General features: G+C 52.2%; 1 protein-coding gene across 1 annotated transcript in view; it reads left to right on the plus strand.

Annotated features, from left to right (window-relative positions):
- The window catches only part of Cdh23 (cadherin related 23), a 379,482-nt gene that overhangs the window by 152,871 nt on the left and 208,319 nt on the right, over positions 1-18,292 (plus strand). Inside the window, exon 9 of the mRNA XM_052744906.1 lies at positions 6,965-7,043. Coding sequence (XP_052600866.1) covers positions 6,965-7,043 — 79 coding nt within the window. The remainder of the gene's footprint in view (positions 1-6,964; positions 7,044-18,292) is intronic.

Here is an 18,292-nt window from a genome sequence, read left to right on the forward strand (position 1 = left end):
CTCACTCGTGTGCAGACTGGAATGGTTGCCTGTTATGGGCTGATGAAGGAGAGCGGGGTGCATCCCCAAACAGACATTTTAACATGCGGCTTGGGGGCGTGTTTGTGAAAAAAGGGGAAGGGCTTAGCTCCGAGGGAAAGTGGGGGGCCCCTGGAGGCTGGAGATGTTCAGAGCCTCACCCGGCCCCATGCACTACTCAAAGCCTCAAACATGGGCAGAGGTGGGTATGGACAGAGTCCTAGGCCAGCGCAGCCAGGGAAAGCCTGGCCCTGTTTGGGTACCATGGTTGTTCTGACTACAGACATCCCCGGCACCAAAGGTATGGATCTGGCATTTGGTCACTTGCTTTGGTGGCCAGATATGGAATGAAGAGTCTCACAAGCAAGATGCTTATCCTCTTGCTACTCTGGGTGTCTGAAGCTGCTTGGAGAACAGACAGAGTCATCCCAGGCTCGCTACTCCCTTCCTTGGCATTCTAAGCACACCAGGTCCCCAGCTTTTAAAGTCCAGGCTGCGTGTGCTCAGTCCACCCGAATCCAGGGACTTCCCCTTCCTTTCTGTGCCAACCCCAGCTTTGCCAGGTCTGCTTCTCAGCCTTAGGCCAGACCTGACTGCCATCTTCAGACAATTACAGGCCTGCCACCTGTCTCCAGCTCTGGGCTTCTCCTTCTGAGTGTTCAGAGCTTGAAAGCGTCTTGGCTAGCATCTGCTGCCACGCTTGCCCAGTATCACGGTTCAGCAGCGACAGTCTTTGATGGGCTTGGTGTAGTGGGGTTAGAGAGGCATCTATGGAATGAATGAATGAGTGAATGAATGAACACAGGCTCTGGTCATACCAGCCCTTTTGTCCTGCCACTTGTCACCAACCCAGAGACCACCTGACCTTCAGTCCCCAGCTCTCTCCTTGGCTTGTCTCTCACTAGTCTCAGAGTCAGACACCCCTCTCCACTACAGTACAACTGACGTCTAAGCTACGTAACTTATCGGTCAATCCCATCTCTTCTGTAAGGTTCACATAGGAACGTAGGCTGAGTAATCTAAACGCCCTGCCTCTAGAACATCGACTCGGGATCCTCTTGGGTCTCCCAGTACACTGTGTCCAAGAGTGTGGGGAAAGATGCTTAAAGCCAACTTGATTGGTATGCACTGGCTGGGTCACCAGGGCAATGTAGATGTAACCAACTGTCTTATTAAATAAGAAACACAGAACCAATGCAAGGAAGAAAGCCAAGAGATCAGAGCTAAGAGCCTTACCCTGCAGCTAGCCTCTTCAGCCAAGAGAGCTCTCCAAAAGAGAGCTACTTCCTGTGTGTTTGTCTTTATATAGTCTTTCTGTTCTGCCTTCTCATTGGTTGTAAACCCAAACACATGACTGCCTCGTCACTGCCTGTCTGTAGAGACTTCCAGGTCTTCTATGGTTGGTATTGAGATTAAAGGCGTGTGTCTCCAATGCTGGCTGTATCCTTGACCACGCAGAGATCTACCTAGCTCTGCCTACCAAGTGCTGGGATTAAAGGTGTGCGCCACCACCACTGACATGCTCTCGCTATGGCTCTAATAGCTCTGACCCCCGGGCAACTTTATTTATTAACATACAATTAAAATCACATTTCAGTACAAATAAAATACCACCATAGAGGAACCTTGAGAAGCCCCTACACTGCTATCTACACGTACCCTGGGAAATGGGGAAGGGTAGAAGGTTCCTGAAAGAACCCATCCTCACAGACATCCAACTGTGGTGGCTGGTGACTCAGTGGGTCCGTTAGCCACTGCTTCGTGAAATAGTCACAAGACCGTGCCTTTGACCCATGGAGATGCCTTCGTAACTCACACAGGTCTTCATGTCAGTTATCAGTTTTCCTCTGTCCCTCTGTGCATTCATTCACTACTTCAGCCTCATTCCCATCTCCCAGGTATTCATTAGGTGTCCTGTATGTAGGGCCCTGGGCTAAGTAAGCTCCGCCATTCTTTTCTAGAGGATTCCGTGGAGCAGACCAGATGTGTGCCTTCCTTCACACCCACTCTCCCCATGCCCCTCTGCTGCTTATCACGTGGTTGTCTTCTTTATCTCAGAGATCTTAGAATTCCTTTTTTTGTGGTTGTGTGGCCCATTGTCTGCCAGTTCCCGGGGAGCTGCTGCACCCATGCTCTGGGGGCATGGTACACACTTTTACAAGGGTTATGGCCCAATTGAAGAAGACAGATCAAGCTTTGAGTTGGGTTCCAGCCTCTTCTGGGCATTGACCAGCCCCATAGCCTCTGTGTGGATCCGCTTCTCTTAGTCCCTCACTGGAAAAGGGATCCCCACTTTCCCATCCCCGACAGCCCTTCTCCTTCAAGCCAGTTCCCACAGGCTGCAGGCCCGATGTCTCCAGGCTGCTAATCAGTTTCCAAGCCTCGATCTGGATCTCTATGTCCCTTTTAGTGTGATGCGCTGATTTCAACACAGTCATTACTTAGCTGGGCCAGGGCGGAGATGCAGCATGGCCTGTTCGGTATCCCAGGCTGGAGGACTCAGGCATTCCTCACGCCCAGCCCTGTCTCTGCTGCTCCCAGGGGCCCTGTCAAGACCCTGCCCCACCCTCCTGGCTCCCCCTCTTTATCTGCGGTTCCCAGCATGTATATCTCCCTCTATCAGTGTATCAGGCTAGCAAGCTTCATCTAAAGTGTATATATTACCTAATAAAATCCTTCTTATTTGGGATTATTGCATCAAATTTTAATTTCCTCACTCGAACAGCAGCATGTCGGCCTGCCCGTCAGTGAGGGGCCGACAGAAGGTGAAAAGAACGGATAGGCTGCACAAATTACTGCCGGCGATGCCTATCAGCCCTTTGACTGGAATTGACTGGAATTAAGGACTGAGAAATAGGATTTTCTGCCTCAGAATCTGCTGTGGCAGCTCTCGTCGGAAGTCCCCGGCAGTCCCCACCAGCCAGCCCCCACCCCAGTAACTCCCCCCACCCCCGCCTCCAAAGCAAACTGCATGTCACCTTTCAAGTCTTTAATAGTGTCAGAGAAATGGGGGCTGGGGTGTCCCGGCTAAGCTTACAGAGAATGAGATTGGTAGTGGTCTCGGAGGCCCAGCACAGTCCAGTCTGGTCCCTGCAGCAGCCGCTTCCCTGGGGGACAGACCACAGAGGGCTGAGACATGGCCCCTTCTAGTGAAGTCCCAGCTCATGCCCCACTTCCTGCCCACCAGGCAGAGTCCTGGCCCTCCGATCTCTGCTGGTAGAGGCTCATTCGAGGCTTAACCTTCCATTCCCCGGTTACCGACACTCTGCCTACCCACCACGCCTTGTGAGCTTAAGCAAATTCCTGAAAGCTCCAAGAATATGTCCTCCTTTGCGGGCTCAGGAGAATCTCTACCTACCCATCATGCCTGGCACATGGTTGGTACCCAGGAGATGCTCACTTAACTGGCTCTTCCTCGTGGGGTATCAGCTGTTCAAATGTAGAGAAAACTCCTTAGCTTGAGAATGGAACTTATCAGTGTGGAATGCCGAGGATCCAAACTGAAATTATTCAGGAAACAAAGCATAGTCCAAGACAAGGCACCGGGGGTGTGGGGGGAGACCAGCTCCCACTTTTCCCCCCAGGGTACTCTTGAGGAGGAAGAAGTGTGGAATATTTAGATAGAAATATAGAGGGAGAGAGACAGACAGAAACACAGGATAGCTTCAGGAGGGCCTGGGTCAAAACCCACCAGCCTCTTCTTTCTCTTCTAAAGGGCTATTTATAGAAATGCCAAGGGGTGGAGCAAAAGACCTCCCCCCAGCACGGCAAAGTGCAGACCATCCCAAACACATGGTAACCACACACGTGGTCAAGCCATCCCCCTAATGCAGCCCTGCTGTGGAAAGCAAGCTCAGATCTCACCAGGAAACCTCTGTGGGCTCCCACAGGCACCCAAGATTTCATCAAGTGTTCACAGCAGCTCTCTAGGGCCAAATTTATAATGTCACTTATATCTCCCGTGTGTGTGTGTGTGTGTGTGTGTGTGTGTGTGTGTGTGTGTGTGTGTGTGTTCATATGTGTGGATGTACATATCAGTTGCTGGACAGTGGAGCCGGTTATACCCATTTTATAGATAGAAAAACAAGAGGTAAGGAGGTCCAAAGTTACAGGAGCTCAAACCCTTAACCGTCTCTCTGCTTCTCTTCTTGTCACGAGGAGTCAGGACCTAGCCAGCCTGTCATTTGTCACCTCTCGGAGTAGAGTCTTCCTTCCCAGAAGGCCACCTCCTCCTCACAACCTGAGTACCTGGGGGAGGGAAGAATCCCTCGGCAGGGCCTGTCTTCAGCCCTCTAGCTGGAGCAGGGTCTCCCACTCACCCTCCTGGGTGTGCCCCCAGGGGCCTCGCTTCCTACAGAGCCACAAGCTGTGGGTGGGGACTCATCCTTGGAGGCCCAGGCCTGTGCTGGCAGGCTACACTTCCTCCCCATGCCTCTCGTCTTTGGAAATAAGTTGCAGTATATTGAAAATATAATCACTGAGACTCTGAAACAAGAGCCGTGGGCTCCCAAGAGCCCCCATACCTCCTTGCTAATTCCTTCTCATAACGTTTCCGGGCCTTCTGTCTGCACTTGTATTAAAAGCTCAGAGTTTTATTAAAAGTGGATTTATTTACCCAAAAAGAGATGAAACCCCAAACCTGATTGAGAGCCTGGCAGAGCTTACTCGGCAGAGGCTTGGGTCCAACTTTGGCTGAAAGAGGGGGCCCCTTGTCCTCATGTCCCACACAGCCAGTTCTGCTGAGTTCCCCCGCCCACCCAGAGGTACTCTGGTCTCCAGCTCAGGTATGAATGCCCATGGGGATGGCACCCACAGGGCTCTGAAGACCGAGGGACTCTTGAGTCACAGACGTCTCTGGACAGGCCAGTATAGCTGCCTTACCCTATTCCCTTGAACCCAGCCCATCCTACCCGGGATAGGGCAAGGTATACATCTGTCCTTTAAGTGTATCGTTTAGTACTGGAGCTCTAGTGACCTCTGAGCTTAGTCACTCTGGTAGGTGGATCCCTGCTCTAGCAGCCCAGGGGCAGCTTAGGAACCCTCTTATAGAATACATGTGGCACCCAGGCAGAATGGAGCTGGCCTCATGTTTAGAAAGCCAGTTCTGGAAGTTGAAGCCTCAGGATAGTTGTATACCCTAAGACCTCCTGCTGGGGAGAGACCAGGTCTCCCCTGGTGAATAGTGAGCCCCTGCATGGGCAGGTCCTCAAAAAGAGCCCCCAGTGAGATGCTGGAAGAAGCTGTGTAGGCCCTTCAGTCTAGAGTTGGACTTCCCTGTGGCCTCTATGCACCCTGAGTCAGGAGTTCTCTATGCTCCATGAGAGGAAGCTTGGGAGGCAAGGTGATCGGTCTACCATGTGACTACCCCTTGGCCCCTGATCGGTCTAGAACACATGGCATCTCCAGGGACGGCTGGCACATAGGCATTTCCAAATTCCACGGGTGCCAGTGCTTAGAATAGTTCCTGACACAGAGCAGTGACATTCGGAAATGACATTAGCATTATTATAGCAGAACCCTGCTGCTGCCTCAGTACCTGGTGGACAGGAACATTAGAGCCAGAGCATTTAACTGTGAGCCTGGCTTCCTGTTCACTCCCTCCCTGCTCTGAGACCTCCAGGAGTCTCTCAGCTTTCTGCCTCTGTTTCTTCATCGGCAGAGAAGGGCCAGGTCTGAGGTTATTGGGCAGCTGGGGTACCTGAGTCCATTGGGCCAGTGTTTTCATCAAACCTCTGTGCCAAGGAAGGCATGCTCTTCAGTGTGGCCACTTGGTTCTTCTCATAGCCTGTTTATCCAACTTCTTAACAAGGCCAGAGGATTTGACCAGACTTCTTGCTCCCTGGGGGAGAGGACAAAGAAGGGACTGGGCCTGCTTGCCATACGGCCTGGCCTCTTGGTACATCCTGAGGTATTCCCACATTCCCTCAGGGAGCTTGGAGGCACTCCATCTTCTGCACTCGAGGCTAAGGGAGGCTGGAAGGGCATCTGGAGAGAGCAGTGCTGTCGGGGGGGGGGGGGGAGGAGGCTGTGGCTCCTGCTGGGTCTCCACAGCCAGTCTGGGAGGACTCGGAGGGATGTGCTTGCCCCCGAGGCAGAGAACTGTTGTCAGAAGGTGAGTGAGAAGCAGACAAGGCCACAAGAGCCCCTTTTTAGACTTGTGAGTACCAGGAGGATACTTCCACCCACCCTACCCCCAAAAGATGGAGGTGGGGGTCTGTCTGCTGTCCATTACCTAGAGAAAGCTTCTAGGACGTGACCCTCAGGTATATGGGGTGGACAGGGACAACTGACACATGCAATGGTGTGATGTCACCTAGAAACGGGGAACGAAATCGCTCCTGGTAAAGGACAGCTCAGCAATGGTGGTCATGGTGACGATGTCAGTTTCTTCCCTGGCTACATTTGTTTATTCATTCAGTGAACTGCCGTCCACTGATGGTTCCTTACCAGCATCCCTTCCTAGAAGCGCACACAGCCAAGCCCTGGCCTGTGTTGTGCTTTCTCTCTGGGGCGCTTTCCCTTTCCTCCTAATTCCTCCCAACCCATCCCAAATGCTGCCATCTGGACACGCCTGTCCAGGCTCCTCCAGGTGGACCAGGTGGATACCTACTCTCTTCCCTGTGCAGCTGTCCATCTCATCACCCCCAGATGTGTACAGCAGCTGTCTGAGCCTGTCCCTGACCCTTTGCTCTGTGAGGAGACAGTCCACACTCCCTTTGCTGGCTCCCTCAGCTCCCAGTCCCTTGACCATCAATGTTGTGAGGGAATGGGGGCTGAGGACAAGGCCACCGGAATCAGGAGCAATGTCACGTGGGACCTGCTTGCTGGGCAAGCTTTGGAGTCGGGAGTTGGCCTGGGGAGGGATCTGAGAGTGCTAGGACAGCCACAAAGAAAGACTGCTGCCCTCAGGGATCTAGGTGACTGAACTCAACTGTCTCCCAACCAGGGCACAACTGTTCGGGTGATCACTGCGGTGGACCAGGATAAAGGGCGACCCCGGGGGATCGGCTACACTATTGTCTCAGGTAAGCCAAAGTCTGCACTATCTGTCACATAGCTCAAAAGAGTCGCTGCTGGAGGCTTAGGCTCAAAGAGCCGCGGACTGCATGGAACGGTGTTTGAGGCCTGCCTCTAGTTCCAGTCCTTGCTAAGGAAGGGGACAAATATAAAAGGGAGGAACAGGCTTAAAAGGACATGGTGTCTGGGGGGTGGGGGGAGCCTGGGAAGAAGAATGTGTGCTACTGTCCAAGGTCTGAAGCTGTGGGGCTTCTGGGACTTTGAGCCTGGAATGGGGTGACCCTTATCTAACCTCCTTCAGTGCGCTGGGATTCCTCTTCTTATTTGGTGAAAAGGTGGCAATTTTTGCATCACTTTGGAACAAATAGAACTGCTCCTAACTGATTTCATGTCCTAATCACACTTGTAGGCGACAGGCATTCAGCTGAGTAGCGCCGGGGAATCATCAAGGGAGACACCTTGCCCTACCCCCCACCCCCTCACCAATAGATCCTTTGGCCTTGCAGAATAGCAACTGACTGAATGGATGGCTCCTAGTGAGGAGATGCCCAGCTCATGCATGCCTTACCCAGAGACTGACCCGTGGCAGCTCTGAGGCGCTCAGGGGGCTAAGTTGCCCCCACTCATAAACACTGGCTCTATTCCTACACCATGCACATCTCCTCATAGTGTCACGGGTCAGTGTGCAGTCTCTGAAGGATGATCCCTGTGTATCCAGGCAAGCCAGACAGATGAGGAGGAGGAAATCAGGCCCCCCCACCCCGCACCCCAAGAAAAGAGAGTGATGTGGTCAGAGCATTTCCCAAAAGAGGGAAAGGCATGGGGATCAAGAAGGGAGATGGGCCCGGGCGGTGGTGGCACACACCTTTAATCCCAGCACTCGGGAGGCAGAGGCAGGTGGATCTCTGTGAGTTCGAGGCCAGCCTGGTCTACAGAGCAAGATCCAGGACAGGCACAAAGCTACACAGAGAAACCCTGTCTCGAAAAAACAACCCCCCCCCAAAAAAAAAAAAAACCACAAGGGAGATGGGAGGCTCCCCTGAGCTGGCTTGTGTTGGCTGCGTCTTTATCTCACTTGTCATTCATATATTGGGAACAGGAAGAGTACTTGCGCCGAGGTGGTTCATGGATCACGTGACTTGCTCGTGTGACGCGCTTAGCTAAAGCGTGGAGAACACTTTGTAAGCATTTGTTCTTTGATAATACTACCAGCAGCCGACAAGACGTAGGCAGCTGAAGTAGGAGGAGAGCCCCTCACGTCTCTAGGATCACAGGAGACCAAGAGTGTTGCAGGCCTCAGGCAACCTACAATTACTTACTCTTATTATGTGATAAACCCAGAGAGCCCCAGAGCCAGGCAGATGTAGCCAGTGTGGGTTGAGCATCTGCAGGAACTGGTGCTTGCACCTCTGAATCCCTCTGATGCCTCCTACCAAGTCCTCATTCTGGTGTCCAGGACAGGATCCAGCCAAGGGTAGACCCTGATGTACACTCATGCAATGATTGTCATTCTTGGGTCCAGGGGGCCAACTGAACATCAGGCACCTCAGCAGCCTGGGTTGGTGGTAAGGGCTCTGGCTGTATGTGGCAAGACCCACCTGCCCCAACCAGGTACACACAGGCCCAAGCTAAGATGCATGCAGTTAACCTGTCCAGACCTGAGGCCCTGGCCCCTCGGGGCTGTTTATCAGCCGCAAGCAAGGGGATTTATATCTGCCCTCAAGTGCTCTCTCCCCACTACTAATGACCCCTCTGTTTTGCCGAGAACAAAGAGGCCTTCAGTGGTAAGTTATGGCTCCATCTCCATCAATTTGTCCTCAGCCCCTCGTGGCCACACTGAGCCTGATGAATGACAAGGTTCTTTCCCACAGAGGACTTGGCAGGGGCCGCACGTCTTCCTGTGCCTGCCGTCCCGGGCACCAGGGGCATCATCCTCTCCATGCCAGGCTACAAGGACCTTTCTAGGCTCCTGTCCCAGCCTGAAGTCTGAGTGGACACTCCCTAGCCTCATCCCTCCTCTAACACAGACAGTCCTGCTGCAAGGACTTCCCCATGCAGAGCACTGGACCTGGCCTCCAAAGTCGTGGGTTTGAGGAGGTGCGCTGCTCCCGGCCAGGAGTTGTATTGTAGAAGGATGCTTGACTTTGCTGTAGGCTTGATGGTGTTTACCTATAAGATGAGGCGAGGAATCCTAGGGGCTGTGGATGGGGCTCAGTTGGTGGAATGCTCGCTTAGCATTCCAGTGCTACATAAAACCGGCCATGGTAGTGCACACCTGTGATACCAGCGTTTGCTGGAGGCAGAAGGATCAGAAAGGTTCGAGGTCATCCTTGGCTGCGTAGCAAGCAAGTGGGTGAGTTTGAGGCTGGCCTGGGCCACGTGAGACTCTATTGCAAAAATAAAATAAAATAATTGAAAAAAAAAAAGAGGGAAGGGAGGGAGGGATGGTGAGAGGGAGGAAAGGAAGGATGGTAGAAAAACAAAATTTAAAAAAGAAGGAAAAGGGCTGGAGAGATGGCTCAGAGGTTAAGAGCACTGACTGCTCTTCCAGAGGTCCTGAGTTCAACTCCCAGCAACCACATGGTGGCTCACAACCATCTGTAATGAGATCTGGTGCCCTCTTCTGGTCATACATGCTGTATACAAAATAAATAAATAAATCTTAAAAAAAAAAAAAAAAAAAAAAAAAAAAAAGAAGGAAAAGAGAATCCCTATGTGGACCCGATGGTTGTGGAAGGACCATAAAACACTAAGGACTGATTAGTAATTGTCAAGGAAAGATCCTTGGGACTGGTTCATTTCCTCAAGGTACAGAGAAACGTTGAGTAAGGGCCTGGGGCCACTGTCCTTGGTGTACCTCCAGGCATGCTGGCCGGTACAGCCGCCCCCAAGACTACTGAGCACTTGACCCCTGGCTGGTCTCCATTGAGAAGTACAGTCCCTGTGACATACAGGCCTGGGTGTGGCTCAGCAAGAGGGCACAGGCTTAGCATGTGTGAGGCTCCTAGGCATGTGTGTGCCATCCTAGCACAGCCAAGAAAGAGTATCAATGTGTCCTGTTGGCCGTGTGTAAGATGGTAGCATTCCAGATCTCCTGGGTTACCGATACTGTTCTACAGTCCTAGAACAGCCTAGAAATAGTATCAGTGTGTCCTGTTGGCAGTGTGTAAGACAGTAACATTCTAGATTTCCTGGGTTACCGATAGTTCGGTTCTAGGATTTTAAGTTGCACCCGTGTTCAGATGGCTATAGAAGACCCCGCTCTGGTGTAAGGCTTCCTGGACTTAGCTCCAAACGATGACCATGCCTGGAAGGATGTTGCAAGAACCAAACAAGCCGGTAGTCAATCAGCGGAGCATGGATTCCACAGTAGGTGCTCACAGAGACAGGAAGCACTTGCTTTTCACCTATCACAGATGGCCAAGGGCTGTCTAGGCCAGGAATGGTGATGATGTCCTGAAAGGGTAGGGACCAGTCACCCATCTCAGTCTCAGGAACCGGCAGTGTTGCCCGGAAGGTGGACCTATAGCTGTATAGGAGCTGTGAAGAACTCTGGGGTGACTAAGGAGGAGGCAGTGGCAGTGGGGGAGATGGAAGAGAGACCGCACTGCATCTTTAGAGGTGGGGCTAGATGTCAGCATGGGCTGGGGCTCCTCAGGGGGGCACCCCTACTTTCCTTTGTAAGAAGAAATAAGAAAATTCCGTGAGATCCTGCACATCCAGCCCTTGGGAGTGGGAACCTTGCCAAGGCTTGGCCATCAAAGCCAGCTTGCATCATGGATCATGAATGGGGATCATGAATGGGGATTAGCAAGGTGGGCAGAGTGAGGGGAGCTGGGCACATCTGTCACCTCTGGTGAGTCTGTGGCTGAGCACAGAGCAAACTGAGGTGGTAAGGAGGCAAACTACTGATGGTAGCAGGGCCAGCTGTGTGGCACGGAGAGGGCCAGCCTGGGCCATGAGAGCATTGGAGGGCCACTTGGGCTGCAGCAGGGGAGGGACGGAGCTGGGCATGCTTTGGGGATGCTCAGTGTGGCCAGAGTGTGAATAGTGGGTCGAGGGAAAAACAGGCTAAGGCAAGCAAGAATAACAGGAAGGATGATGCTATGATGTCCCACCGAGAGGTGGTGGCAGCCCTAGCCAGCTGTCGTGGTCCAAGGACAGAACAGAATAAGAGGAGGACCTAGAGGCCGAGAGGCCAATGACTGACAGCCAGGTGGTGTTGGCCAGGGAGGAACCTGAGACTGCTCTACATCGTTTGTATTTTCCTCTCTGTCTTTTCAATGGCGGGGATGAAACCCAGGGCCTTGCACATGCTAGGCAAGCGCTCTACCACTAAGCCATACTCCTAGCTCCCTAACCTTAGCCTGAAATGTACCTTTAGAGCCCCGGACGGAGGAGCTTCACAGTTCAATGCTACTTGCACCCAAGAGACACCTTCTCCCCTGGCCAGGTGAGAAGCTGTGAAAATGCAAGTAAGGGCCTCATTGTCCACTGCAGCTAAGTGTAATAAGCGAGATCCCAAAAGACGAACCCCACACGGTGTGACTTCTCTGTGGCATCAGGATAAAGAAGAACTCACAGGAACAGAGAGGAGAAGGCTGTTCCTGGAGATGGGGGGAGGTGGGGGGAATGGGACGATCCTGTGAAGAGGGTCATTCATCAGAATAAATCCTGGAGACTGCCCAGTGCAGTCTAACGCTGGCATGATGTGTGCTGAACCTGCCAAGGAGCAATCTAAGGCCTCTGCGTCATCACACATCCTAGATCAGAGCTAGGTAAGCTGGTGGGTGTGGCTGTCACCTGTCCGTGGGGCTCACAGACAGTGCATGCATCTATCAAAGCACCTTGTTGCACACCTTGACCGTATACAACTTTGATCTGTCAATCAAGCCTCTACAAAGCTGAGCAAAACTGGTAAGACCATTGTGTAAAGTGACTGCCACTTGGTGGTCATCTACAGCAGGTGACATCTAGTTGGCCCTTACCCAGTGTCAGCTGCTCCCCTCTTCCTGTGCCCAACAAGGTGCATCTTGCTGTCACAAGCTGCATTGCTAGCCTGGCCTCTGTTTCTCTCATAACAGGGAGCTAGTAAAGGCCTTCTTTCAATAGACTCTAAGGTCCACTGTGCTGGCTAGTTTATGTCCACTTGACATGGACTAGAGTCATCTGAGAGAAAGGAGCCTCCATTGAGAAAATGCCTCCATGAGATTAAGCTGCAGGCAAACCTGTAGGGCATTTTCTTATTTTGTGACTGATGAGGGGGCAGCCTGTTGTGATGGGGGCCACCCCTGGGCTGGTGGCTCTGGGTTCTCTAAGGAAGCAGGCTGAGCAAGCCAGGAGAAGCAAGCCAGTAAGCAGCACCCCTCCATGGCTTCTGCATCAGCTCCTGCCTCCAGGTCCCTTGCCCTGCTGGAGTTCCTGTCCTGAGTTTGATGATGAAATGTCCTCCAGTGATGGACTATGATGTGGCAATGGAAGCCAAATAAACCCTTTCCTCCCCAATCTTGTTTTGGTCATGGTATTTCATCACTGCGACAGTAACCCTAACGAAGACAGTCCACCACCTAGATTCTATCCTGCCATTCTCTCCCATCAAGGGCCAGATTTCTACCCTCCTTTTGATCACTCCCCAGGTAGAGAGTCATCTGGGGAAGCTGCAGGGTAGCTTCCAACTGAGTTCCTTGGTCCAGCATCACTAGGGAGCCTGCTAGGTATGGGGCCTCTCAGGCTACCACCCTGTGCCTGTTGCTCCAGCCTCCTGGACCTCTCAGAATGAGGCTGTGTGGATCCTTTGGTCTCCTTGGGCAGCACAGCCATTGCTGATAAGTACCAGAGTGAGCAATTCTTCTTGGAGCCTCTTCCTGCAGCAGCGGGCCTGTGGCCATTTAGAGTCAATAGACTTGGTTAGCAAGCCTACCCTAGAGCTTTCCATTGTTTTATAAATCCAGCCTCACCCTCAGTCCAGGCCTCTCCTTGGTCCTCTTACAGCAGTCAATACCTCTTTCCCCATCTGCTCTCTGTGCACACCCACTCAAAGGCTGAGGAGAGGGGAACCCAACTGGCCTGGCTTGACCACAGGTTCTCCTTCCTAAGAATCGATGAAGGAGAGACGTTAATCCATTTCTAGACAGGGAAAGACAAGAAGTGTGCCTACCTTGGCCTAGGGCCATAGCTACTAAGTGACACAGGCATTGAGCCCCAATCTCTTGGGTTCCAGAGAACACCCAGTATCGTTGACAACAGAGGTCCCCAGACCAGCGGCATCGGCATGACTCAAGAAATTTTGCATTGCTGGCAACACAAAATCCAGGGCCCCACTCTAAAGTTGGGGGCCGGGCCAGGTGACACTGATAACCGCCAGACTGAGGACCTCACTATGCGAAGCTCGGCATGTGTTCTCCACAGGCAGTATCAAGGACCAAGGGTGTGAAGTTTCCTACTTGGGAGGGTGAAAAGTATCTTACTCTTGATGTGTGAACCACATATATGTGTGTGTGTGAGGTATTCAAGTTGCACCATCAGGGGGTAATTAGGATCAAGGGTCCCCAGGGACTCATCAGAGTGGCACAGGGCAGGTGGGGAATAGTGAGAAAAGAAGGCTTCTTTGGAAGGACTAGTCTAGAATGAAGAAAACATGAGAATATGCTGGTTCCAACCCCTCACCCGTCATCTGACGGGCATCAGCCTCATTTGCAGGTCACACAGGGCACATGGCCAGGCACAATGGGAGAGGGCAGGGAGGTGCTGGGCTCCTTCCTGGATTTGCTATCTGATGAGATTTTTTTGGAAAATAGATTGTTTAGGAGGGACGTTTGGTGCATGCCTATACATGAGGAAATCAATATTTATAGTCAGCTTTGTATGAACCCACACACACATACAACAGCAACTACATCAGGCCCCTGGCCACGGCCTGCTGGGGCAGCCATCCTGGGAGAACATCCAGCAACACACATCAAAGCCCTTGTGATTAAGCTGCTGTGCATCTTCCTCCCTCTGGGAAGAGAGGGCGCAGAAGGTGAATTACTTTGGAAATCTGACTGACACACCCAGCCTCTGGCTTGTGGGAGCACAGTGGGTACCTGGAAGCCCCAGACTTCAGGCCTAGCATGTAGCTGACCTGTGGGGGCTTTGCCAAGGAGACATGGAGGGCAGATCAGAGAGAGGTAACAGGGCTGTTGGTTGAGGGCATGAAGGAAAAATGAGTGGGCTTCTGGGCATGGCTGGCTGGTCAGACTAGGGGCACACAGGATGGTCTGTCATATGGATCAGAATAGGAAGACATGAGCATTAGCTCCTTAGCAAGCCACCAAGGTAGCTTCACAGCCCCTCCAGAATAAGGTTAAAGGGGTGTGAGCGGGCCCTAGTGATAATGTGAATATAGAGAATACAAGTAAAAAAGGGGAAACACACACACACACACACACACACACACACACACACACACACACACACACACACACACACACACACACATATGCCCTGCTGGAGGCCTAGGCTGAAAGCAGATCTGTTTACATCTGTGAATGTCTGCCCTAGACCCACATCAGCACCTGCACCAGAGCACCCCATCCCTCACCCAGGCAGACATCACCAGCTGAGCCCGGGACGATGATAGGCCTCTGGGGATTTGTGACCTTACCCTCTGCCAGCTGCTATCTACTGAGAAGCTCTCTAGCCACAGCTACAGGGAATGTGCTGTCGTCTGCTGTCCAAGGCGCAGCCTATCAGCATTTTCTGGCTCTCTTTCTTGACAGTATTTAGGGACATCGCCTCTGGGTTGGGAATGATGAATTGAATTATCTAAGCACACTGAGTGGTATTCAGTGTGCTTAGAGTGGTATTCCCTGCCTCCCCAACACTAAAATGATGACAGTATGTTGCGCTGTACTCCATTCCTTCAGGTGAACCCCAAAGGTCGACAGGCTCTTTCTCCTGGGCCTTTCCCCTCCCCTCTCAGGATCACCTTTCTGCCAGCGGTCATTCTGGTGATGCTCTGGGCACCAACTCTGCCGCAGACGATCTTTACCGCCACCTGCGTATGCAGAATCCTCCTTGCCCTTACATGGGACCCAGTAGTCCCTTGGCCAGGAAGCTGCAGCCTGCCATTTGCTTCTTTCCTGTGACTCGCACAAGACAGGGGGACTTTACCCAGGTTTCGTGGCCAAGACAGTCTGTTTTCTTTATGACTCTCTCCTCAGGCAGGAGTGTCCCTTCCTTGGGGGACAGTGGCTTCCCAGGTGCCTGCTAGCCAGCCTATGGACACATCCTTACACCTCCCCCATGGCTGGCTCTTGAGGCTGTTTGCCCTGCTGGACAGGAATGAAGTCATGGACCCTTGCATTTTGACAGCTCAGGATGGGAGCTACTTCTCTTCTGACCCAGTCCTGACTGAGGCGGCTGCAGCCATGGGGCATGATGGGAAATCCTCATCTTCCACACCCACCCCCACGGTGGCTTGTTTGTTTCTCTCCTTCGGCTCCTTGTGCTTTCGTCCTCATCTTTGAATGAACTTCCAAGGCCTCTTAGGTCTTGGGAGGATTATAAAACTATCCACCATGTCATTCAGGTTCTCTGTCTCCTTTAGCTTGGCATGCCTCAGAATTGATTTAAGCAGGATTCTTTGCCCGTTGTCAATATTGGCTCATGTGCGGCTGTTTTATTTCATTCTTGACTTTATTTTTATTTTTGAGACAAGGTCTCGCTATTATGTAGCTCTGGTTGTCCTGGAACTCACTTCATAGACCAGGCTGGCTTCAGACTTCCAGGATTCCCACCGCCTCTGCCTCCTGAGTGCTGGGATTAAAGGCGTGCGCCACTGTGCCTAGCTCATTCTTGACTTTAGTGATATCATGGACACCTGAGAGCCCAGCAGCTCTGTGAGAGCAAGGCCACTCCTGGAACCTGACATTTGCCTGTGGGTCCTCCGTCAGCCACCTCCCTCAGCCATCACTTTCCCTTCCTCCAGGTCAGCAGACCACACCTTCCAGTTCTCCACTTTCTCAACCCCTTGCTTTGGGAAAATGTCACCTCTATGTACATCACGCACTATTTGGACTTAGTTGTCTTTGAACTTTATGTTTTCAAGTCTTGTGTTTTGGAGACATGCATCTTCTACTCCATTCCAAATCCTCACATGTTGCTGGTATGATGTCATTTGCTCATCTCCACTACTGTATATTATTCCATCCATGCAAACTCGGGGTTTTGCTAGGGCAATCCACACTGCTCTGACCATCTTGTCTGCCTCTCTGCACGTGAGGGACACTTTGCCTTGACTATGGCATCATCTCTTATCCAGCCAGAATGTGGCTGCCTAGAGCCCTTCTAGAGAAAAAGACATCAAAATGCACAGAATCATGTCAGCCTATGGTCTGTGTGCAGAGCTAGAAGTGAGGATTCACTCATTCAGCTAACTACTGTATAGTAACTGGGTAGCTACCATATGCCAGGCCCCATGCTCAGCCCCAGAGACCAACTTGGAATGGAGAGCTGGTGTCGCTGTCCTTGTGAGCTCACCGGTCAGTACAGAACGTATCAGCGAAGGCAGTGTGGCCCAGCTAGATGAAGCACTCAGAATAAAACAGCACTGTGAGACACAGGTAACGGGTGCACAGACATGCCTGAAGACTGCGTCCTAGCAACCTGCCTCCCCCTCCTCAAGCTATAGGCACTAATCAGAGCCTTGGTGCATCCACCTCAGAAAAGGTCCCCGATCTGATATCCTTAGGAGCCTTTGAACTTGGGATGAGCCCCACCAGGCAGCCCAGTTCCCAGCTCCCTTCCCATCAGATGCTTTGGATGAGCGCTCAGCTTCAAGGCAGCCCCCAGCTGGGGCTAATCTGAAATAAAAGTTTTTATTTATCTAGCTTGATACCTGGTGCAAGGTTAAATCATACAAGAGAAAAAGCAATAAAAGACGAAGATTAAGCGTAAGGCTCCCGCTTAGGCCTGCCCTTTTGCAATATGGTTACAAAGATATTAAGCCCCAAGTCACCCACAGCCCCCTCATCACTGTTCCTGGGCTCAGCTTAGCTGAAGTGGGGAGTGGAGGATGGGAACGGGGCGGCAGGAGGGGACCCTCCCCCCCCCCCCCCCCCGCCCGCCCGCCCGGGGTGCCTTGTGATGAGGAGGGTAAGCTACCAGATGGAGTTCAGCCACCTCCTACCCGGTGTGTCTGTGATTCATGACTTCCCTGGGGAGCCGAAGGGATTGACATCTGCACCTAAGTGGTTGCCAGGGTGTTTGTCGTCATTATTTATTAGGAGCCTACTGTGGGGCCAGACCTCTGGGGAGAGAGAGGATTCCATAGCCACAGATCTACCCACCGCCAGCCTGGGCTCAAATACCCTATGACCTTGAGTGGGTGTTTGTCCATTTCAGTATCTGTGGGATGAGCATGTTAGCCAGGTGGATGATTGCTGGGGCTAAGGGAGTTAATGCAGGTCAAACTCCCCCCAAGCATGCGTCATGTGTGCCTGATGCATAGTAGGTGTTCAAGAAATGTTATCCATCACTGGCATCAGAGGTCGGAGGGTGGCCGTCTAGTTGATGAACACCTACAAGAAGCAGTTCCCTCAGCCTGGTGGGAAGGGACTAGAGATGTGGTTCAGATGATGGAGTGCTTGCCTAGCATCCGTGAAGCCCCGAGATCCTTCCTCAGCACCAGATAAACCAGACATGGTGGTTCACGCTGCTAATCCCAGCAACTGCTCCATCCCGGGAGGTGGAGGCAGGAGGACCAGAAGTTCATGGTCCATCTCAGCTACATGGTGAGTGAGCTCCAGGCCAGCCTGGGACACACTAGACTACAGAAGCGGCAGCAGCTGGGCATGGTTGGAGCATGCCTTTAATCCTGGCACTTAGGAGGCAGAGGCAAGCAGGTCTCTGTGTGTTCAAGGCCAGCCTGGTCTTAAAAAAAAAAAAAAAAGGACAGAAAAAAAAAAGAAACATTTCTGGGGGTAGGGAGTTCTCAAAACGCAGGCTTCACGGGCCCATGCCCTCCCCCCTACCTGTATAATTTCGCCTCGGCTCTCTATAAATCCCCACCTAGAGTTTTAGAAGTGTCTGTGGGTGGGTATGTGTGTTGTTTTTCCTTCCAGCCCTCCCCTGTCAGATTGCCCCCTGCTTGAAGAGGGTGACTCATTACCCCTACAGTCAGAATCTCTGGAATGGCCTCACATTTCCGGGCTCCCCGTGATCCTGAAGCCACAGTAAATAATGAGTGGGTGACTTCTCCCCGACTCTGCACTTG

This window comes from Peromyscus californicus, unplaced genomic scaffold, assembly GCF_007827085.1.
Source record: "Peromyscus californicus insignis strain IS unplaced genomic scaffold, ASM782708v3 Scaffold_19__1_contigs__length_69161282, whole genome shotgun sequence".
NCBI lineage: Eukaryota > Metazoa > Chordata > Mammalia > Rodentia > Cricetidae > Peromyscus > Peromyscus californicus.